General features: G+C 38.1%; 1 protein-coding gene across 1 annotated transcript in view; it reads right to left on the reverse strand.

The window, feature by feature from the left end:
• The window catches only part of LOC575430 (calmodulin), a 24,632-nt gene extending 1,150 nt beyond the window's left edge, over positions 1-23,482 (reverse strand). Inside the window, exons 1-6 of the mRNA XM_775832.5 lie at positions 23,362-23,482; positions 17,262-17,292; positions 11,351-11,494; positions 1,587-1,713; positions 889-1,004; positions 1-176 (exon numbers count right to left, since the gene is read on the reverse strand). The exon at positions 1-176 is cut by the window's left edge and continues 1,150 nt beyond it. Of these exons, the coding sequence (XP_780925.4) occupies positions 148-176; positions 889-1,004; positions 1,587-1,713; positions 11,351-11,494; positions 17,262-17,292; positions 23,362-23,364 (450 nt within the window). The 5' untranslated portion in view covers positions 23,365-23,482 and the 3' untranslated portion in view covers positions 1-147. The remainder of the gene's footprint in view (positions 177-888; positions 1,005-1,586; positions 1,714-11,350; positions 11,495-17,261; positions 17,293-23,361) is intronic.
• Positions 23,483-24,590: the final 1,108 nt, after the last annotated feature.

The raw sequence follows: 24,590 nt of genomic DNA on the forward strand, positions 1-24,590 counted from the left end.
TTCCCAATATGAAATTGTAAAATAATTTCGTCTACATGTCATCGTGTTTCTGATATACGTTGAGAACTAACTAAACTTGTAATTGTATACAATATTTAACAAACAAATAATTTCTTACAAAAAAAATTACTAAGAAATGGTGCATCTTTACCGTGATGTCATCATTGTCACGAATTCTGCAAGAGAAAAGAAATGACATCAAATATGGTAATAATTTTAACAAAACTTAGCGAAAAAATTGTCATGTTGAGATGAGATAATTTAAAAGCCTATTGAGTTCATGGAAATATATAAACCACTATGCGTTGAAAGTAGAGACGAATGGAATCGGGAACGAATACACAATGTCTAAATGAATTAGCTAGTATCACTATATTTGTTAATGTTCTACTCTAAACTGATATTTTAGTTTTCTATTTTTCCCCAAGGCACCCAGGTGGTTATTCTGTTAAGTTATTAAAACTGAGCACTTATTTTGTCTATTATAGCGCATGTAATCGGGTCAGAGAGGTAGGGGGAAATAATGTACAGGACAGTGCGTGATAACTCACAATCTGTTAAAGCCAATTTTGCTCATTGAACCCTTTGATGAGTACTTCTAAAGAAAATAATCAACCCGTGAAATAACCCCATTGTGAAGGCAATTTTTTTATTTTCGACACAGAGTCGTGAAGCTCTCATTTTAATGCTATAGTTGTTTTAATGGGTCATAATTTTGTCTGGGAGTAAGTCTTTTGTTGAATCATTGTGCCGCAATGTCACTTTTTTCATGCCTATACGCACTAGTTTGTGTATACAAAATATAACCATCATGTGTTTTCAACTGAAATTTTTTAAACCACAAAATATAAGTTAACGTGATCCTCACTTTCTGCCATTAAAACATACCTTCATAATTAACTTGACCATCACCATCGATGTCGGCTTCCCTGATCATCTCATCCACCTCTTCGTCTGTCAGCTTCTCACCAAGGTTCGTCATCACGTGACGTAACTCTGCAGCACTGAGAAGAGAACAAAGAGAATATGTAAATGTATAGCGTTACATCAATATTGATAACTTACTTTAATGGCAGTGAACCTGCCCACAAAGTTGACCTCAATTTTAATGACTAAACGTCATTATAACCTAATACATGATAAGTATGTTCTTCATTATTGTCATTAATATACCACAGTCAATGTACAGTAATATAATCATCATTATCATTATCATACTATCATCAATATTACCACCACTACCATCATTTTAACCATCATTCATACATCTCATATTGATTTGATTTGATTTGATTTATTGGTTATAATCTTCTTTACTCCATTATCTTGCTCGTCGAACCTTTCACCAAACCAATCCGATACCATCCTTATATAAGAACCGCCTTTCCTTCTTCTTCTTCTCCTTATTTTCTTTTCTTTCACCATCACCATTCTTACACCGTAGTATCATCGTCGTCGTCGCCACCACTATCACCATCCATAACTTTCATCAATCTTTCATTAAAATCCTTTTTCTCCCCATGCATTCCAAAATTTGTTCAAGTGTTTCACGATGAAGTGTTTCATGTTGAAACAAAATTACTTACCTGATGAAGCCGTTACCATCCTTGTCGAAGACCCTGAAAGCTTCTCTGATCTCCTCTTCACTGTCAGTCTCCTTCATCTTCCTTGCCATCATCGTAAGGAACTCTGGGAAGTCGATCGTTCCATTACCTGTAGAAGGAGGTAAACAAATAAAAGATTGAATTTATTTTATTATTTTCTCTTGAGGGAAAGAAATGTAGAGCAGTTGAAATACATAATGAATAGACCTACTTTCTTTTTACCCTTTTATTTTCTAGCAATATAATATTTATATAAACGATCTAATAAATATGTATAACTTGTAAAGCACACACAATAAAAATGGTATGTCAGAGGAAGGAATGGATCAAGGGCTCATTCGAATGGTCAGGGAAAGGATAACAAGAAGGAATAAATTAAGGCAATAAGAAGGGAATGTTATTATCATATTTTGTAGGCAGAAGATCTTGTTTTATATAGTTCAAATACATATTAATTCCTATGTTGATAGACTTTTCTTATATTAATCAATTTTAAACCCTTACTATATTCGATGTTGAATTAAATATGTGTCACCCGCTTTCCATAATAAGTGAACCAGGCTACGCCACCGACATTAAATAACAGTGGTTCTCATCGTAGTACAAAGATCACTCCGGTAAAGTTTGGCGATTACCGCCCTCTACGCTCAACTAGTAGTAAACTCTTTCATGAGGTTCACTACCCAACGGAATGGTAGTATAGAATGATTCTGTATAAGAAATTTTCTGCATGTAAATGATAGCTGAGAATGAAATATTAATAATATTAAATGGCTATATATATAGCGCCGGTATATCTGCCAGTTACTGACGATCGCGGCACTCAACAAATCATTTAGCTGAAACTAAAGAGAGATTAAGGAGAGAATGAATGAGAGACAGAGAGAGGGGGAAGAGAGTGAAATAGAGGGAAAAGGAGGTGAGAAGACATAAAGGGATAGTGAGGGGTTGAAGAGATGAGAACGAAGAAGATAGAGAGCGGGATAACATGAGAGAAAAAAAGAGAGAGGGGTAATGGATAAGAAGTACGATTTATCGTTTAGGGGATCAGAAGAGAGAGAGAGAGAGAGAGACGAAAATGGTAATTTGATATATTATATTGTGCCTTCTCATGCTTATCTCCTTTCTATTGCGCATTTCTCTTTCCTCATCTTCTTCCCAACACCACATGCAGCTCATCATTTTGTTTTTATTTTTCTGTACCCCCGATTACCGCCATCTACGCTCAACTAGTAGTAAACTCTTTCATGAGGTTCACTACCCAACGGAATGGTAGTATAGAATGATTCTGTATAAGAAATTTTCTGCATGTAAATGATAGCTGAGAATGAACTATTAATAATATTAAATGGCTATTTATATAGCGCCGGTACCGGCCTCTGCCAGTTACTGACGATCACGGCACTCACCAAATCATTTAGCTGAAACTAAAGTAAAAGTAACATTATACAAAGCACTTACAATACTAAATACAAATCTAAACTCTAAACAAAGAGAAATCGTTCTTAATCATGAAATAAACAAAAATCATTTACAACCTAATACTATAAGGCTATTTTACATGTGTAAGTCATTCATGATCTAAGGGCATTGCTTATCCGGAACAAAGGTGTGCTTTTTACTACACCTGATAAACTAAAACCATCTTAAAATCGCAAAATTTTAATCGAAACTTTATTGATATAATCATCAACAACAACATCAGCAACAAAATGAGTTACGTGAAGATTTCTGCCCATAGTGATGGATGCATCTAATGATGTATCACACATCTTAAGTAAAGAGGATGCTAAGAGGAGAATTAAGCAGCAAAACAAAAATTCTTGATAATTTAACAGATTACAAAGGCGAGTCATACATGATATAGATCGTCCATTTCAAGAGCTGTCTCCAGGATGAAAGGAAAACAAGTTTATAACTGGAGGGATAACGTGAGGGAGACGCTTGCTGAAAAATTATAGTACAAATGGATTTAAGAAAGGGGAATGAGCCGGATGGAAATATTCATTTCTAAGCACTATACATTAGTTTCCCCGAGGCGACAGAACATGAATGTTTTACCTACTCATGGTTAGGTTGGCGAGAAAAGTTCTCGCACATTCAGAATTTGCTTTTAGTCTTTGCATTAACCATTATGATAATTCATCTCGCCTTTGTACCGCTCGTGCTTATAATGAAAGTATACTTGAAGAGTATTTGCCCTAGCGTGAAATTAGTATTAGTGCCTACTTACATTGAGGGTAAGGAGGTGGAGAGAGTGTGAGAGAAACAGGGAGGAAGAGAGAGAGAGAGAGAGAGAGAGAGAGAGAGAGAGAGAGAGAGAGAGAGAGAGATGTGGAGAGAATGGATGAGAGAGAGGGGAGAGAAAGAGAGTGATAAAGAGGAAAAGGGGGTAAGAAGACAGAAAGGGAGAGTGAGGGGGGGGGGGGGTGAAGAGATGAGAACGAAGGAGAAAGAGCGGGATAACGTGAAAGAAGGAAAGAGAGAGGGGTAATGGATAAGAAGTAGGAAAATGGGATGGGGATCAGAAGAGAGAGAGAGAGAGAGAGAGAGAGAGAAAGAAAGAGAGAGAGAGAGAGAGAGAGAGAGAGATGCAAATGGTAAAAGTGAATGGACGACATAAAAAATAGAGATGATAGAGAAAAGACTGGGATGAGAAAATACTACGGAGAATCAAAGGGGAAAAGGGCGCTAGGGAGCGAGAACAAAACCGGAAGTTTTGATCAACGGAGGAGAAATATCATTATCCTCAACCGTCCTTCGTAACCATGGTGATAAGGGATCGCTCTAAAGGTTTTCAGAAATGCTCCTCCGATTCTTTCATTCGAGGCTTTTCTTGCCTGAATCTTTCATGACAATCCATGACAAGAGTCACTTATTCATCTTATATTTACACATCCGTGTACGATGTGCAGTTGGCGTGAGATTTAATGCTACTCAAGGAGCATAATTTTTATACTTTATCTGTTTTCTAACATTCACCCGTATCCCCTCTTGTCTCCCGTTTTCTGGAATCCGCCTTTGAAATTATAATTGTCACAGTTTGAATGGATCGTACGCATGTGTAATGAAAAATAATATTTTCGGAGAAATCACGAGAAAAAAACTGCCATAATGTCATAACATTCACCTAAAAGACGCTAAGTTCATGACCTTTCCCCAAATATAAACCTAGCAAAAATGTTTGTGTGAATACAGAAAACAGACTGCATATTCTTTGGGATAATTTGTTGTTGTTGTATGTGTCCTAACTTTGATGAATGTATTCATCCGTGTGGTTGTGACAGGACGGAAAATTTCCCCGCAGTAATTATGTAAATTCAATGACATGGGGGCTTTGCAAGTCTGGCTATGCATATTTTGATTGTGGTAGCAGAAAAGCAGCCTGCTGGAGTTAATGTTGGTGCCTTGTGGTTTCCCAATTCTTAGAATCTAGGAAACAACTTGGTACACACATCATATTATTATAAATGAAGCTAGTGCAGAGTATTTTATGCAAACAGGCAAGCCAACCTTGGGTGGAAAGACAATGTTTTGAAAAGAGAATGTCAGATGAAAACGAAATTCATATCATCCGCAATTAGGATGTCTACACTCTCAAATGACACTTCTTTTAATAATGCATCACTAAATACATTTTTGTCTTGAAAATGTTGTTGCGAATTTCACTTTTTCAGCAAAATTTTGAGATGACTTTTTGTCAATCGGTAAGGATACCGCTATATAGTCGTCAAACAGTTTATGTACATCATCATACTGAATGGGATAGTATGGATCCAAGTGGTAATGAAATGATAGATAAAATGTATTCATCCGTACACTTCAGGGGCATTTCATATACCACTTTCAGATATGAAACATTGTTTTAAAAAGATTTAAAAAACCTGGGTGAATAATGAACCAGCATAAAGAGTATAGTCTCAGAGAACTGCAAATGCAGAGAAGACAAAATGCAAGTCGAATTTGTACCTAAAAGTAGATTTTATTGATTATCACGTTTTTTTTCACTGATGGAGTACCTGCAACATATACCAACGAACATAAGCAATGGTTAATTATTGTGGCAGCAGCCAGCAGCATCTAGACTACCTTCTTCAAGTGACACAGCGGCCCTGAGTGTTTGGGTGTCATGCTTACATCCAGTTCAAAATCCGCCAAAGGTTTTAGTTTTTCTGACAGAAGGTTAACACAATATGTGAGTTGTGTTGTAGAGAGAAGCAATCGATTAGCAAGGCGGAGGAATGTTTGCCCGTCAGAATATTAAAGCACATGGCATGATGATGTCATGATTGTATATTCAATATGAAACAAAAAGGGAGATGCACATGCATGCTCTTTCCGGTTTAAATGAAGCGTGTCATATATTTTTCTTCACATAAAACGGCTTAGTACGTGGACTAAGAAAAAGAGAATACCAGGATGTGCCCCCCCCCTCAACAATGGCTGTTCGAAATTTACAGGATTCCATGATTTTTATTTGAAACCTTTGTATCATTTCATGAAATCTCATGGCATTTTCCCTTTTTGCTTGTTTTTAAAATGTGATTGTTGTGGGTAACTTTGATCCATCACCTCGCTGCCCATCCTGCATCTTCTAGCAATGCCTCCACAAAATATGACGGTACACAGTGATTAATTTCTGGTTTCATTCCAGCCCTAACTATTGTTTTATTTACGAATGGATGTGGAATGAAACATGCATGGATATCGAGACCATACTGGCTTGCATAAAAGTGAATTAGTAAAGTAATAAATTAAATATAGGCTATAGCTATCTTGCAGAAAAAGAGACGCTTCATTTATTGCCGGAATATATAAGAAAAGAGCGTTTGACCTAAATAGAGCAAAAAACAACATGGTAGTTAACCTTTCCAAAACAGTAAAGAGGTGAATAGAGCAGGAGAACGATAATGTATGAGAAAACTAATCTAATAAAATGTCACTGGTCACAATTGAAAGTATAAACTATATAAATACCCTATATTTGTTACCTGTAAATTATGTTACTAGACATGCAAAAATAACAAACTCAGCCCTGCGCAATTGAAATATTCCTGTGTTGACCTTCTAAACTTGATAAAGATGGAATTAGAAAGAACGGTGATTACAGAGTCGATTCTGCAGACGATGGCGCGCTAAAGCAAATGGGCCCCAAAACGCGTTACCAAGGCAACGAAACATACGCATTATATCGAATTCAAGGTCATGAATTTTGTCCATTTCTTGAAGCTACCAAGAATAGTAGAAGATGCTCTCTAGGGAGGAACTTAGCTCTTTCACCGTAAAGAGACCATGCATTGGTCAAGCTCAGAAGAACTTGCATTAACAGATTTACATTAAAGCTTTAAAGTATTAAGAGCTGGATATAGATCTGTTTCTATATAGGTGAGAAACCATTAAGATATCAATAGGCGATGGTGGCCTACGGTGAGAATAGAGAAAATTACAGCTGCACCTAAAGCTAATGGGTGACACGGATTATCCATTCACATATTTCTTTTGAATGATCAAGGATAATTCTTGAATGATCAGTTATTTCATGAGGATACCAATTAATTTGTACTATAACTGTTTATATGCTTGTATATTTGTCTATTTTGTTTTTGCTGCTCTTATTTGTTTTATTCTTACCAAACAGGGCCTCATGGAAGACCACCAAATTGGTGATATGTGCCACCCTGTATAAATATCAGCAATAAATAAATGAATAAATATATAGATAAATTATAGAATATTTAAGGATTTATCTTTTTAAAATTCTCAAAAAATGTCCTTGTTGATTGGTCTTTTGCATCTCCGTGCATCACACAGAAGCACAATATCAAGGAAAATGGAGTTCACTTACCATGATTGTGTTTATTAGTTTGTTTGTTTGTTTGTCTGTTTTATGGGGGGGGGGGCTAGACAGTTATAAAGTGCGACCCAGAAAAAACGAAACCGAGAATTATCGATGTTTTATCATAACTTAATCACAATTGTAATTAATAAATGACACATATTTGTAAAGCTTAGATCCTCCTCTTTCATTTGATACAACTTATACGATGCATATTTCACGCATGAGTGATTAAAAGCAATTTGAAGGAAGGAAAGCAAAAAGTCATTTGGCGGGCGGTATCTGAATTTCGAAGAAAAAATCACATTTCTACTTCTAGAAAGTTCAGTTTCTGCCCTTTCATATATGACACCTCAATCAGGAAAAATGAGCAAGGAATGACAAAGTTCTGTTTGTTTAAAGTGATGCTTGTAATGAGCAAGGAATAACAAAGTTCTGTTTGTTTAAAGTGATGCTTGCATTTCCATACTTTGATTTAAAAAGTTCGTTTTCACTGGCTGCCTGCCGTAACAACAAGCAGAATTGACAAAAGACTTAACTCCGTTTCATTGACAATCAGCCATGCATGAAGTCTTTCGTCTATGTCTGATCGTCTACGAAACGGAGTTAGTGAAAACGAATTCGTTTAATCAAATTATGGAAATGCAAGCATCACTTTAAACAAACAGAACTTTGTTATTCCTGGCTCATTTTTCCTGATTGAGGTGTCATTATGAAAGAGCAGAAAATGAACTTTCTAGAAATGTGAATTTTTCTTCGAAATTCAGATACCGCCCGCCAAATGACTTTTTGGTTTCCTTCCTTCAAATTGCTTTTAATCACTCATGCGTGAAATATGCATCATAATATGAGTTGCATCAAAATAGAGGAGGATCTAAGCTTTACAAAATATGTGTCATTTATTAATTATAATCGTGATTAAGTTATGATAAAACACGGTCGCACTGTAGAAAGCAAGACACCATACATTTTTCCCAAACCACCTGATGAAAATCTCTCATGCATCCGAGATTCGGCGTTTAAATCATGATATCCATAATTGTTGTCTGCGTGTTCTGTTGCAGATACGAATGATCCTCATTTTCGGCGCTCCCAAAAGCCAATATGAAGTGGAAGCGTTGTGACATTATATCACTAAATGCTCTATTCATTGCGGTAAACACGCTGCATGCAGGCTCATACTCAGTTCCTCCTTGCCCGCTAGAAGCCATGTTGTTGTTTCATTATCTTGTCACAAGCCATTACGGTCCCATCTCCTGCAGACTATTTTCCCACAGGGACACCATAGAAATGCTACTATCATCGCACGGTGACTTAAAATAGAGAAGGCGAAAGTTCAGTGCCCCAGACGGGTTTAATACATTTTCATTACAAGGAAAAAGATGATATAATGAACGGATGGGAATTGGTATGGATACGGTTTGTCAGCACAAAACATGACGCTATGCATGTTGATTAATATCTAAACTTTATACAGTAAGTTTTGGGGATAAGATCGGAGAGAGCACAAAGGGAGTGGAGTGTCTTGCCAGCCTGATTCGAAATGAAGTCACATTATAGCCATACAGGATGTTATCGTATCGATTACAGTTTAATGAAAATTCATGCGTCCTATTACGTGATCTCAATACATCCATTAATGTATCTTCGGAAATGCTATTTGTGAATGTTTTCCACAATGAGTGCGCCATTCAAAAGAAATTCTATTGATTCCCTTTATAAACAAAATCGAAATAGCATTTAAGAGATGCTTTTTCGGTTCGCAGAACACAAAGACGATTTTTGTTTTTAAATTACAAAAGCGAGAATAGGAACGGTAGTTGGAATATCTTCAATTCATTGCTGAACATTAATTATGTAAATGTAATTTAGGCCTATGGTGTACAAACGAATAACACCAGTAGAATTAGAGTTTCTGCAGTAAAAATGGGTTTTGATATTCATAGGAATTTGGGTAACTGGTCTGAAAGAGTGCTGATTATATGTACAGATAAGGGAAGGTTCGGATTTGGGATAGATGTTTTATCAGCTACCCATCAGCTTTTTATTGTTTATAATTATGTCCCCATCATCTGCCTCTTTTGTTGTCAATCATTTTGGAGTTTGTGGAGTTTGGAGTTTGCGAAATTTATATCTTTAAAAAAAGAGCTGCACTATAACACATGAGATTTTGAAATGGAATGATAATGTATGGTAAGATAAAAATGGACTAGGATCCCGTCTTATAAAGAGTTGATATAGATCGTAACTTATTTGCAATTGATATCAATCGCAACTACATGTATGTTCATACGAGATAGGAGAATGCAAACGTACGATTGATTGGAAGACTTGCGATTGATTTGGATTAATCGCAACTCTCTATAAGAGGGGGCCCACATTTATATTGATAGCTGTCCCTCATAATTATGCCCAACATTGATTATGTATGACCTCTACTAACCTACCTAGTCTTATATATCTTCATGCATAAGCTTACTAATTACACGTTTGAGTCGAGAGGTACACATGGATGATTAGAAGACCCAATGACGTGTACCACTCCATCCCCTTGGGATGAAGGGAGGATGAAGACGTGTCTGATTTGTGGAATCACTCAACGCACTCAGGTGATGAGGAGAATAAGGCCTAGTTTTAAAAACAAGATCTTTCGTACCACTCTCGTATCGTTCTTAATTTACATGTATGAATTTTGTGTATAAATAAGTCCTATGAGATATCCAATATCCAGATATCCTATGTCAGTTTTTAAGTATATTGTTCAGACACCTTTATCTGCTGTGTAACTGTCTACCCTCCCTCCCATCAAACTAACTAATGATTATAACTACCCGAATTGAATTGTTCAGCGATGAATTAAAATTGTTTTGACGTAATATTATTTCTCTAAAAGCAACTATCCATAATTAATATTACGTGGATAATAAAACAACTTATAAACATAGAGAAAACTTGGTGTTTGTATATTCAGAATAAGACATCCTCGGTCGAGTGTATAAGCATTGTTCGTTTGCACTGACACGCACTGAATCCTTCATAACAAGCAATGCATATAGACACCGCCCAATCCTCAATTAATTCGCATGAAGTCACACACACCCCCTATAATACAGGAAAACAATCAAGAAGCGACACCAACTATAAAGAGGAATTATAGAAGGGGGAGAAGATGGTGGACTAATGCAGACCAAGTAATTAAAGAGGCACCGAAGTGACAGGACAATCTATTCACGATCTTCCTCTTTCGGTCTTACCCTTAGATGTTCTGATTTATTGTGGTCGTTTCCTGATTGTTTCCCTATAATCAGTTTCATAATCCATCATCTTAAGTGTCATTTCCTATTTACCTTCCTTTCCGTTAGTATAAGCAATGTAGAAAAGGGGACAGGGAGTCCTAGCCCCCAAGTTCATTCTCCGTCAGTACCGTTGTTGGAAAATTTGCTTTTCTGTCAAACTATTTACAAATCAATACATTTCCATGAATGTGCATCTTACATCTCTCTAACTGATTTGTAGAAATAAATAAGTATTAATATCAATACATTGGATATGAATGTAAATCGTTATATTTTTTCTCGGTAGCCTGAATTGTGTTTTAGCACCCCACCTGTTGAAAATGTAGCTATAGGTATGTTTATATACATGAACATGCATGCTATATTTCCTTTGAAGTTTGTATTCATCACCCCCATCTCTCTCTCTCTCTCTCTCTCTCTCTTGTGTTACACCGCAAGTCTTTCAAGTCGACGTTCGATTTCTCATTTACCTTTTCCCTCCTTCTGAATCCATAAGTACTCTATTTAACTTTCCTTTCATCTCTTTAAAAACTCTTGTTTTGTTGTTCTGAATGATTCCCCACCCCTTTCTACCTAGATAGTCTTCTTGCACCACCCCCTCGTCGTTAACATACCATCAGCATCGACCTCATTGATCATGTCCTGTAGTTCAGCCTCGGTAGGGTTCTGACCAAGTGATCTCATGACGGTACCCAACTCCTTCGTGGTGATTGTACCATCACCATCCTTGTCGAACAGAGAGAAGGCCTCCTTGAACTCTGAAAGGTACAAAGAAGATGAGAAAATCAGTGGCCAGATCTGGTCCCATGCTCCATTAATGCCGAAATATGGAAATAAAAGAGAGAGAGAGAGAGAGAGAGAGAGAGAGAGAGAAAGAAAGAAAGAGAAATAGAGAGAGCAAAAGAAAGAAAGAGAAATAGAGAGATAGAGAGAGAGGGGAGAACTAGAGAAAGAAAGAGAAATAGAGAGAGGGAGGGAGAGAGAGAGAGAGAGAGAGAGAGAGAGAGGGAGGGAGACAGATAAAGAGAGGGAGAGAGAGAGAGAGAGAGAGAGAACGAGAGGGGGGTGGGGGGAGTAAAGATTGGATCCCTTCTCGCACCCTCCGAGAATCAATGGCCTTGTTAATACGCATTTCAGTCATCGAGTAAGAGTTGGTGCCCCTCGTGAAACCCCCTCCCCCTCTCCATCAGTGGCTGGGCCCACGCTACGCCCGCGGTGAGAATTATTATTCAGTCTTATTTAATGTCTTCCTTTTTATCGAGCGATGACTATACATTCTGCGTTTCAACGCAAGTTGTGTATGTCAGCTGACAATTGGTCAATATAAAATATTTTGATATATCAGCAGTATGACGTAGGGGAATAATGCTGTTATTAAAAAAAAAGCTATGTTAATTGTGCCTGAAAGCAAAACAAACAAGAACCATGAAAGCAATTCAGTAATCACACTATTGAATATCAGGTTCCTGCTGTTTGATATCATATATTTACAACTTTTGAGGGAAAATTAGTACCATGACATCTTGAAAGTGCACAAGTAGACCGCAATGACGTCATCTCCGTTAGATATGAAGTGAGCAAAAAAAGAAACTAAGTTAAAAAAGGGAACTTTCTCGCTTGCTGAAGGTACAAATCATGAATCTAAACGAAGTGGGACAGTTGAGTTAATCAAGTTTACATGTAATTAAAAGGTGTCTCTTCGTTCTATTTCTAAAATGCCACGTGCACTTTGCCTTGCGCCATTGCAATGGTCCAAACTCTATTTATTTTATTGAAGAAGGCGAGACGCATGTCCTTGGATTGGAGGAATGAATGCATCAAATCTCACCTTCCTGAAAAAGAAGGACTATGCATTCTCTCCGATTTTATCCCCAATCCTCATTTCATGAAGGAAGATGATACCGCAAACTGATCTTTAGCTAACTAAATTTGGAAATGCCGCCGGGCTATGGGGTTCCATGACACATGCTCCGCCGACGATTGCTCCGCCGACATTTACTCCGCAAAACGCGACAATTGCTCCGCGACATTTGCTCCGCGACATTTGCTCCGACGTCAAATGCTCCGCCGACAGGTGCTCCGCCGACAGTTGCTCCGCCGACAGTTGCTCCGCCGACAATTGCTCCGCCGACAGATGCTCCGCCGACAATTGCTCCGCCGACAATTGCTCCGCCGACAATTGCTCCGCCGTCAATTGCTCCGCAAAACGCGACAATTGCTCCGCCGACATTTGCTCCGCCGACATTTGCTCCGCCTGAAGCGACACTTGCTCCGCCGACATTTGCTCCGCCGACATTTGCTCCGCCGACAATTGCTCCGCCGACAATTGCTCCGCCGACAATTGCTCCGCCTGAAGCGACAATTGCTCCGGTGACATTTGCTCCGCCGACAATTGCTCCGACGACATTTGCTCCGCCGACAATTGCTCCGCCGACAATTGCTCCGACGCCATTTGCTCCGCATGAAGCGACACTTGCTCCGGTGACATTTGCTCCGACGACATTTGCTCCGCCCAAAAAGTGTCCCATTAAATACAAATGCTAATAGTACTACGACAAATGCTTCACCGACAATATTTTTTTTTCACGGGTTGTTTTTGTTTCTTTTTTTTTCTTCATTTTCTGAATGCATTTCTTGAAATTATGTAAATGAAATGAAATGAATGAATGTTGATGATGTGGGAGGAAAAAGCAGTTGCCTAAAAGTCATTTCGAATATACTGAAATAACTTTCCATCTATCACTGTACGTCCCACATAATGTACACTAAACACTCATTACATGTCATGGGAAGTTTGTTTTTTTAAAGTAGAGCAGCAAGCCACATTCCCCAATACGCGCATACCTCCTAGTTAATTTCAAACAGCTCATCAATATGTAAGACCTGAAATTACCTCAATGAAAGAAGACTAATAACATGAGAGGAAAGAAAAGAGCAAAGAAGACAACCGTTTTTTACTATTCCCCATAATGTTTGATTTAAAAAAATAAAAAATAAAGTTATAGCTCCTTACGCAAGTTCTCCGGCGAAAGATAATTACTCCGCTCAAAATCTGTTTCATGTATTACTCATTAGCTGATCCAAAGCTCAAGGCTATCTCTCTCTCTCTCTCTTTCTCTCTCTCCCATGCTCCTCCTTTTCCTGTTTACACCGTTTTCTTGTCTTCTTTGCTCTTTTCTTTCCTCTCATGCTATTAGTCTTCTTTCATTTCCATCACTTCTTCTCTGCTCCCCCTCTCGAGTTCTATTTCTCTCGTGAAATTGAAACCTAAAGTAATACAATCATGTAGTACATTCTTGTTTAGAATAATATTTTCAATAATATCCAGTCCATTTTCTAAAGGTTTCTTTCCTTTAGTTAAGTGTATGTAGCTTTAATATATATATATATATATATATATATATATATATATATATATATATATATATATATATGTTAGTGTGTAAAACACTCCGTTTCATTCGAGTACTTTGTTTTCACTGAATAATTTAAGGGACTCACGAAGCCACCGGAAGAAGAGCAATTGGCTTATCATGAAGAACTAACATCAAACTGCAACAAAATGATTTGTATAAATGTGAATAAGCAGAAAGGCTGCCATCTCATTTTCCCGTCTGAATGGGTTCTCTTCCTTACGTATATAAGTGCCCTTATTTTCTAAACTTCCATGATGACCTAGTACACTGTATAATGCTTTACCTAGTAAGATGCATTGATCGAGGTAATTTCAGGTCTTACATATTGATGAGCTACTTGAAATTAACTAGGAGGTATGCGCGTATTGGGGAATGTGGCTTGCTGCTCTACTTTTTTTTAAAACTTCCCACGACATGTAATGAGTGTTTAGTATACATTATATGGGACGTACAGTGATAGATGGAAAGTTATTTCAGTATATTCGAAATGACTTTTAGGTAACTCCTTTTTTCCTCCCACTTCATCAACAATCATTCATTTCATTTCATCTACATTATTTCAAGAAATGCATTCAGAAAATGAAGAAGAAAAAAAGAAACGAAAAAAATAGGTGTAAAGAAAATATTGTCGGCGAAGCATTTGTCGTAGTACTAGTAGCATTTGTAGTTTATGGGACACTTTTTGGGCGGAGCAAATGTCGTCGGAGCAAATGTCGGCGGAGCAATTGTCGCTTCAGGCGGAGCAATTGTCGGCGGAGCAATTGTCGGCGGAGCAATTGTCGGCGGAGCAAATGTCGGCGGAGCAAATGTCGGCGGAGCAATTGTCGCTTCAGGCGGAGCAATTGTCGGCGGAGCAATTGTCGGCGGAGCAAATGTCGGCGGAGCAAATGTCGGCGGAGCAATTGTCGCTTCAGGCGGAGCAATTGTCGGCGGAGCAATTGTCGGCGGAGCAAATGTCGGCGGAGCAAGTGTCGCTTCAGGCGGAGCAAATGTCGGCGGAGCAAATGTCGGCGGAGCAATTGTCGCTTCAGGCGGAGCAATTGTCGGCGGAGCAATTGTCGGCGGAGCAATTGTCGGCGGAGCAAATGTCGGCGGAGCAAATGTCGGCGGAGCAATTGTCGCTTCAGGCGGAGCAATTGTCGGCGGAGCAACTGTCGGCGGAGCAACTGTCGGCGGAGCATTTGACGTCGGAGCAAATGTCGCGGAGCAAATGTCGCGGAGCAATTGTCGCGTTTTGCGGAGTAAATGTCGGCGGAGCAATCGTCGGCGGAGCATGTGTCGGGTTACCGGCTATGGGTATCATAAAACAGTGAAACAAACATGTGATTTTGGGATTTTCCCTATATTATATCAGACTTCTCTCCACTTTTGGCTGAATGAAAAACATTTGAAGTTTACTTGAACATAGCAATCCCGGAGATATAGATTAAGTGGTCTTTAAAATATATACTTTTTTTAATTGTAATTATGCGATTTATTACTTTAAATATTCACTTAGTTTTCCACCGCCTATAGATAATTTGTTTCTCTTCAAGAATTATTAATGCATAATACTAACTAAATACGTGTATTATTAAATACAGTTGATAAAAAGCACTCCTACAGCCAAATTGATTAGGGTTTTTTTTTCTTTCTTTTTTTTCTTTTGTACTAAAATCCAGTCTCAATAAGACGAAGTTTCTTTGGGAACATCAGGTTTACAAACCAGTTAAATAATAGTAGGGGAAAAACTGCTGCAACCAAGATGGAGGCTAGAGCTCCAGGCTCCATGAGGTAACATCATCTAAATGTGGTCGACTTGCCTCAGTCTAAATGCATGTGATTGTGAATCCATGTGTACAGATGAATTAAGGACCTCAAATCAACATAATGATGATATACTGTTTGGCTTGCTTTATATCGCGAGAGAGAGGGAGAGGGAGAGAGAGAGAAAGAGAGAAAGAGAGAGAGATGGTGGGTTGAGAGAGAGAGAGTGTGTGAGGGGGTGAGGAAGAGAGAGAGAGTGACAGAGAAAGACATAGAAAGAGGGGGATGAACGAGGAAAGAGATGGATAGATAGACATAGAGAGAACAAAAACAATTCAGATGATACAATGGAGAGTGAAGACAGTACAGGGGGAATGAGGGAGAAGGAGAAATGTGAGAGCTTCTCTTTGAAATACGAAACTTAAAAAATAGAATCGTTTTCCCTTCTGAATTAACATTTTTCTATGCGTCTATATTTTATTTAATATATAAAATATAGACACATATTATAAGAGTAAGCACAAAGAAAGTGAGAGAGTTTGAGAGAGCGAGGAAAGGGAGAAAAGATATAAAAGGGGGAGAGAGAGAGAGAGAGAGAGAGAGAGAGAGAGAGATTGATTGCGTGAGAAAAGTGCTAAAAAAAGCCAACTGTACAGATTGGCACACACGCAACCACTCTCCTCTTTCTGCTATCTGGCGGGCAGAAACTAGGTTGGAATTCACATTAAGATCATTTTATGTAAACACCTGGGATGACTTGGTGGAAAAGAAACCAAAATCTAACAGATTACCAACAACAACAAAACTTTCGAATTGAAAATCCCACATTTGAATAATGAAGTCAGTCAAAAAGTATTGCAGATTTCTGATTATTTCCATTTTTTTTTTTCGTTTTCAAAATAAAAGCAAATGTCAATCTAATGGGATATTATGTGGTAATACAATGGATTATCATTTGACCCTACGTGTCACTCAACGTTCCCCATCCATGTAAGTTGTGAAACAATCGAATACAATTTAAAGGAAAACAGATGGGATAGATTTTTACGTAATTTACCATTCTTTGCATAACTTAGTGTGCACAATAGACGGTGAAGATACCAGTGATATAGTCGAGACCGGCAGTTCCGAGTCTCGGGGTCCCTACATAATTATTAATGTTATACCTTTCATGATTATGTTTTGGACACAAGATTCGGTCTGCTGCCAAGGCTAAGGACATTTCAGTACGGCCTCGAGACCAGACTCGACTAAAACACTTGAAGATACATATTAATATTAGCATTGCGTGCGAAGCTTATCGACGAGACAACGAATTCATGTTTCATTCAATATATTGGCAGTGACTTTGCTTATTACATACCTGCAATTTGCTCCTCGGTAAGTTGGTCAGCCTGTAGAAGAAATACAAACAAATTATTTTCACACATTTCGATACTTTTCGCAAAAAGAAAAAAAAACGATACCGATTTTGGAGAAGATAAAAATGCCAACAAGCTTAAGATGTGTCTATTTCCATATTTGCCTGGTTAAGATTGTAGTGTTATGTTCTTCCTCTTCTTCTATTTCCAGCTTTATTTCATTTGTCCTTTTCATTTCCCTGTCTTTTTCAATTTCCTTGTTGATTTTCTTGTGCGATGTTATTCCTACTTTGTATATTACTCTATTTTATTGAACCAGTTTTCAATGAATAGTATTTTAATGTAACGTTTAAATCTTTTGTAAATTCAATTTGTTTCATCCTTGAGTTTCTATTTGAGCGTAATGTTTACAAAAATCAATAAACCAGTTTAAAATAAAGTAATATGACTCCAAAAAGAGTAGATTTCTATTCTTAATATATACATTAGAGTGTACACCCAAAAGATTAACATAATCGCAATGTATTTCATCATAATTTAGACTCTTGCCTTAAGTATAAATGGCCTTTAAGCAAACTAGAACACACGGTGCATTAAACCAAGTCTCCGTTCAATAAGGAGAGAAGCAATTTCATAATAAATATTGATCGACGGGAACGAAGCTTTTCTGTGAGACTCAAGTCAAATTCTTTGATTACCTGTGTTTTTATTTTCCCCTCTCGTGCCATTCCTATTCAAGGACGACTGGAAATACAATCTTTGATTTTTTTTTTATCAGGGTTAATATGTGGAGCATCGTCTCTAGTCGGGAGTGGCGAAAATAAAAGGGTGTCGATATAAGGGCGACAAAAGAGCTCCATTCAGCTCTTATCCACCACGTCCGATTTCACGCCATCCACCTCAATACTTCCAACCAAGCTCCATCTCTCTCTATCACTTACCTCTATTATACACTCCACATCTTCTCCCATTGAATATAAAGTATAAGGGAGGTTCGCTTATCCCCATCCTACTCCGAGCGTTTTATGCCGATATGGCTTATTAGATTTGAACGCCAGTTTCTCTTAATCGAAAGTACATCTTTGGATTCCAAACGCATTTATCATTCAAAGCATGAGTAAATACACATCTCGCAAGCATGCATGTGTATTCTGATGAGTGATACATTTTATTTTAGAAAAACAACTATTGGAAATTCAAATTTCCATGGAAAAGCTTTGATTAGCATCTGGTCCATGATTGTCGAGCAAATCAGACAATTACATGCAATCATTAAAGAAAAATAGAATTACACTCTTTAAAAAGTAGAATTGGAATCTACTTAAATAAGGAAGAATTTAGCACTTCCTGGGAAAGAAATAACCTTTAAACAAAACTGAAATTTCTGACGTGTAAACTAATTAGCCATTATTTCTCTGATATAAATCATAATAGTGTTAAATCGATTTTGAAGCCGCTTCAAAGCAGATCCATTACGACTCGGTCTTTGAGATGAGCACATGCAAATAAGATGTATTAGAAGGATTAGGTTGGCGTAGTGTGTGTATTGTTGGCTAGATCCTCGTTAGATGGGCAAATGAATCTCATTATCAAAGTTTTGATTGAAACAGCGAGGGTATCTGCTGCAGTCATAATTAGATTTTGGGTACACGCTTTGTCATCTTGAGCTAGTAGTACCAGGGACAACACATATGAACACTTGACTTGTGGAAGCATATGAGAAAGAGATGGGCTGATGAGGGGAAGGGACAGTCACAGAAGACTGATGTAGGGTGGGGCAATTTGAGAAGATTAATGGTGAGTGGGGAAGTCTCGGAAGACTGATAAGGGATGGGGCAGTCTTAGAAGACTGATGGAGGGCTGGGCCGTCTGAGAAGACTGATGAGGTGGGGCAATTTGAAAAGACAGACATGGGGTGGGGCAAACTCGTGAGACTGATAGAGGATGAGGCAGTCTGAGAAGACTGATGAGGTGGAGCAATCTGAGAAGACTTATGGAAGGCGGGGTAGTCTGAGAAAACAGATAGGGGTGGGACAGTCTCGGAAGACTAATGGAGGGTGGGGCAGTCTCGGAAGACTGATGAAGGGTGGGGCAGTCTCAGAAGACTGATGAGCATGGGGCAATCTGACAAGACCGATGGAGGGTGGGGCAGTCTCGGAATACTGAGAAGATTAATGGTAGGTGGGGGCAGTCTCGGAAGACTGATAAGGGATGGGGCAGTCTCAGAAGACTGATGGAGGGTGGGGCAGTCTCGGAAGACTGAATGGAGGGTGGGACAGTCTCGGAAGACTGATGGAAGATGGGGCAGTCTGAGAAGTCGATTGGGGTTGGACCGTCAGGAAAGACTGATGGAGGGTGGGGGCAGTCTCGGAAGACTGATAGAGGATAAGGCGGTTTCAGAAGTCTATGGGGGTATAGGGCAGTCTGAAAATACTGTCACCCTCATAATTTTGCTCAAAGCATGCGGAAGAGATAACGGAATGATATATCGCGGTAAGAATATGATTAACACTTGAATATTAAATAAGAAGCAACAGGGTTAGAGTAATACGGGGGTCAATTTAGGAGAAACTCGGGGAAAAGGAATAAGTGGGACGAATACACGAAAAATATTCTTGTATAATAATAAGGAGTAAAAAGGAGAGAAGGAGAAAGAAACAGAAAAGGTGGATAACTGGTTTCTCTAACTGCCTTGATTGTGTATCACTTTATTGTCAATCTTCACTTAAGGAACATAGTATAAACAGAAAAGAATTGCACAGCCACAGATATTATGATAAGAGTGGTCCAGGTCAAGGCTTTTAACTGCCAACGCAGGACATACAATACAAACATATAAGACATAGAGATGTTAATAAACATGATTGCCGAGATCTTTAACAGTAGTTATTGTGTTCATGCCAAATAATCATCGTTAAACGTGATTAAATACCGGGGATCATTCAGCTTTAATGCCACATCTAACCTAGAAACATTAGTAATGGTAAAAAGGCTCATATTTGTCATTCTACTCTTAGTATGATACAATAAATTTCACCGTTATTTGTCATGTTAACGTGGTTCTAATATACGTGTAAGGGGAATCGGAAAACAAAAAATACGATTATATAGTTAAAGGTACTATGTCCCTTTTGCAGCCTACCTCAAATTATGTAGAACTTTGCAGGAATTATGAATATGTCATGTATGTCCTATCTGTGAAATTTAAACGTTAGCAGTGTCCTCATATTCAAATTATGCAAGGAAACCCGTTTACTTGCTAGACTTAACTGTCAGACACTATTGAGTGACTGACTGGCTTTTTTTCTTCTTTGGTAATAACATACATGAAAAGAGTTGTAAAGGGTACATGAGCATTTGTCTACATCAATAACCCACTTCTTTTGATGGCCAAGATTAAACTGATTGAATCTTTGCGCAGCATAAAACGTATGACCATTCGGTACAATTGTCTGAAAATCAAGACTATTACTTTTGGGCTCTATAGCCCTAAAGTCGATTTGACAACTAATAGTAATTTTTTTCCCACTTGAAGACATTTTCAAGCCCCACCTTTTTTAGGGAAGTTCTAAATAAGTGTTATCTTTCAAATGCAGTTGGAATTTAACTTTTTCATTTTTTGGCCTGCAAATGGGACATAGTACCTTTAAGACAACAAATTGAAATAATTTTGTTTTGAAGGATGCCAACAATATGAGACCTCTTTCTATTTGGTACACTTCTAATATCATGATATATACGTACTTCATCGCCAGCGCTCAAAATACACGGGGGCGGTGGGCAATTCGCCCCCGTGAGCTACATAATCGCCCCCGTCAGGTTGCTCACGGGGGCGATTGCAAAATTAAAAATCGCCCCGGTGAAATTATAAAATAAAGATTATCTTTTCTGTTATAACTTTAACACAATATTGAGTTTCAATTTTCAAACCTTAAACCAATGAAATGGAACTAAGATTAGCGTGCAAGATTTCTCGTTTTATAGGCCTATTATTACCGATTCAGCTCGCAGTGCAGTGTCGCCGTCAGCAGTGGTTATAGGCCTACTGCGCCGTTAGAAGCGGTACGTGTGCACGCTGCCGCGCCATGTCTGCTGGAGCTGGAGGCGATCGCGCAAGGGCAGAAACATGGTCAGTTTTTCGTTGTCAGCAAATAATGAACCTCGACCAGTAAATCAATATTAGGGACTTTTAGATTTGCACGTTGAGAACATGGACTGCAACGTGTGACCTCCTTTTAAGGCACTGCCAGTGCTTAAAAGGACGTCACATGTGACTGCCAGTGCCTTAAAAGGAAGTAACACGTCCACGCAAATCTAAAAGTCCCTATTGAGAAGAAGAGGAAGATGAAGAGAACAAAGATGTCGTGGAAGGATATGGGCAGATCTACGGGGGGGGGGGGGGGGGGGGGGGGTAAGGGGGTTTATTAAATAACCTTGTTTTCTTTTTTGTTTATTCAAACAAATATTCGCATCAATTTGAATCACAATCATTATTTGTCGCTTAATCCCTTTTAATGACCTTGTTTTCTTTCTCGTTTGCAAGGAGAGAAGAAGATATGTCACGTTAAAGACATCATAAAGATCAGTGTTGTATGCGTATATATTGTATACACAGACCAGTAACAGCTATGTAGCTTGTAAATTTGTAAGAGGGAAAATGCCGCAAAGAAAGTCAAGGCAGCCCCCAAGAAAGCGAAGAAGCCAGTAAAGAAAACGACTGAGAAGAAAGAGAAGAAGATAAGAAGAAATGATAATGATGAAATAGCAAATAATTGAGGAGTATCAAAGGTACCAATTCAATGGATATTTGTATAAAAAAGAGCCCCCGTCAGTACTAAAAGAGCCCCCATGAGAAGGCTCACGGGGGCTCTTTTTTTGGGGGGGGGGGGAAGAGCCCCCGTGGACAAAAAATTAATTTGAGCCCTGTTCATCGCACTACGCATGCTTCTTTTTCACCGCTCATCATGGTCGATTCAACTTTCTATAAATAATGCATCCACGTATAATGGGCGCATTTATTGCATATTGATGTGTCTCATTTTATATTCCAACGTCAAAGCAATGCAACACTATGACCTAATTCATAATGATATAAACTGACACCTCAGATATCGAATTAGAGCGTGAACTCTTTCCTTGTTTCAATGCGGTCCCGTGTAATGTATGCGAACTCTTCCCCAGTTGTTACACTGAATATTGATTGGTTAAAATAGACAGTAAACATGAATATCATGTTACATACGACTGTTCGGGTAGAAAAGGTGCATTTCGATTGATTCTTTTCCACTAGATTTACATCTCGATTACATGTTATACTGCATGATTTAAAGAAGGAACATTTCTCAAACATTAAAAGTAATACACAGTGTTAATAATGGTCATGGATCTTAAACAGCAATGTGACATAAATTCCTCCCCACACAAAGTAAATGTTTCGTTCAATTATTAAAAGAACAGAATTGATGAAAACTTAACACACTAAATCCTTTGAATACAAAACTGGCTCATATAAGGATATGGCTGAACATAATATGAACATGAATTTCAGCAATGTTTAATCCCAAGGAAAATATATAGGTTCAAACTCATGACACATATACCATTCTTTTTTCATAATGGGGGAGTGGTGATTAATCCCGCTTTATTACAAGCCGACCAATCTTCGGACATAAAAAAATACTTTCTTCCATAAAAAGCACTCAAACAAACATCGAAGAGGCTTTTTATTTTGTGTAATAAGCATGGTAAATGCGTACAAGGTCTCACCGTCAATTCCACATCCATCTATGATTGGCAGATAAATAGTACGACGTTCTTACAAATCAAGCGATGAAAGCTTTCTACTTTTGCTGTTCCCAGACGATATAATATCTTCACTTAAGAGGAAAACAAATCTTGCCTGAAATTGATCCGAGGAATTTTATTACAAGCCCATTCAGTAAAGTTTACTGAAGAAAAAAATTGCCATGTCACCGAACCGAAGGTAAGAAACCTAATATGCGTGTCTTGAAAATGAACGAGAAAGAAAATCTAGTCTTTCTCTGTTGGTCACAAATAGCGACATGTGAAAGAAAGAATGAAAAATGGAACGAGTAGACTTACCATTATCTCCCTCTTGAATGAGCGTAAAGGAAAACTGATATGAAGAATAAACCTGACAAGTTAAATAACTACGCTTCTTCTGATGAGAGCTATGTGAATGGTGGATTGTGATAGAATGAGCCTTTTCTATACCTTGCAATCGAAAGCAACAAAATTAAGTCCGCTTCGATTAGTCTTGCGGCTGGTGCATGCGCTCTCTTAAAGGCACAGTTTTCTTTTGACAGAGAAGTGAGAAATGACAAAATCTTCCATAGGTACACATCACCATTTTCCCCTAGTTGCTGTTGCTCTTAGAGTATCATTTACACATGTACCGTTTGTCATTATGTTATTGCTTTCTTGCCCCATTTTCGAATGAATAACTTCCTACATATTCGATTTCTAACTCATGCATTATGATTCTTTTATCTTTCTTCAAATTACTTGTTGAGGTTTATTGCAAGATCACCTTTTGATCCCTGTTTTAAAACATCCCCTCTCTCTCTCTCTCTCTCTCTCTCTCTCTCTCTCTCATTCTCTCCCTCTTTCTCTCTCACCCTCTCCCCCTCCCTTTTCCCTTCTCTCTTCCTCTCTCTTCTATTTCTCTCGCTCGTTTTGATTCTCTCAATATTCAACCACCATCCCATGTTTTAATTTTAAAAAATCTTGATAACGCTGTTCTTGATTTGCATAATATAACATAATAATTTGCCTAATAATAATTCATCCCCATTAATCTTCACAATTAGGGCATGTCACCATTTTTGTTTTAATGGCCCCTCCCATTATTTGAATAAATTCCTCCTACATTTAAAATGGTCACCTATCTACCTCTTTTTCTATTTTGCCAACCCTCCTTTACCCCCCTTTCGTGTTTAGTCTCTTTCTTCCATTTCACAAGATCCCTCTCCTTCCCCTTTATCCTCTGTAATCTCTCTTTCTCCTTTTCATGCCGTAGTGGCGCCCTTTAAGCTGTTTTTTGCTATGTGTGTAATTATTACTAGCAATCATCAAGAATTTAGAGATACTTCAAAGTTCATACACGGGGGAGGATCATGAAACCTTGACGATATCATGTTACATTGATAACCTATTCAATTTTGATGACTTCACCCCAATTGCTGAATGCACTGAAAGGCACAGAAAATGGTGCTAATGTCTCTACATTATTCCTTTTTTACCTTTTGTCGTATTAAAGTGACTCGGTAACATTGTTGAAGGTTTATGAAAAACTGCGTAATTTTTTGTAT

The sequence above is a fragment of the Strongylocentrotus purpuratus genome, unplaced genomic scaffold, assembly GCF_000002235.5.
Source record: "Strongylocentrotus purpuratus isolate Spur 01 unplaced genomic scaffold, Spur_5.0 spur5_scaffold_5, whole genome shotgun sequence".
NCBI lineage: Eukaryota > Metazoa > Echinodermata > Echinoidea > Camarodonta > Strongylocentrotidae > Strongylocentrotus > Strongylocentrotus purpuratus.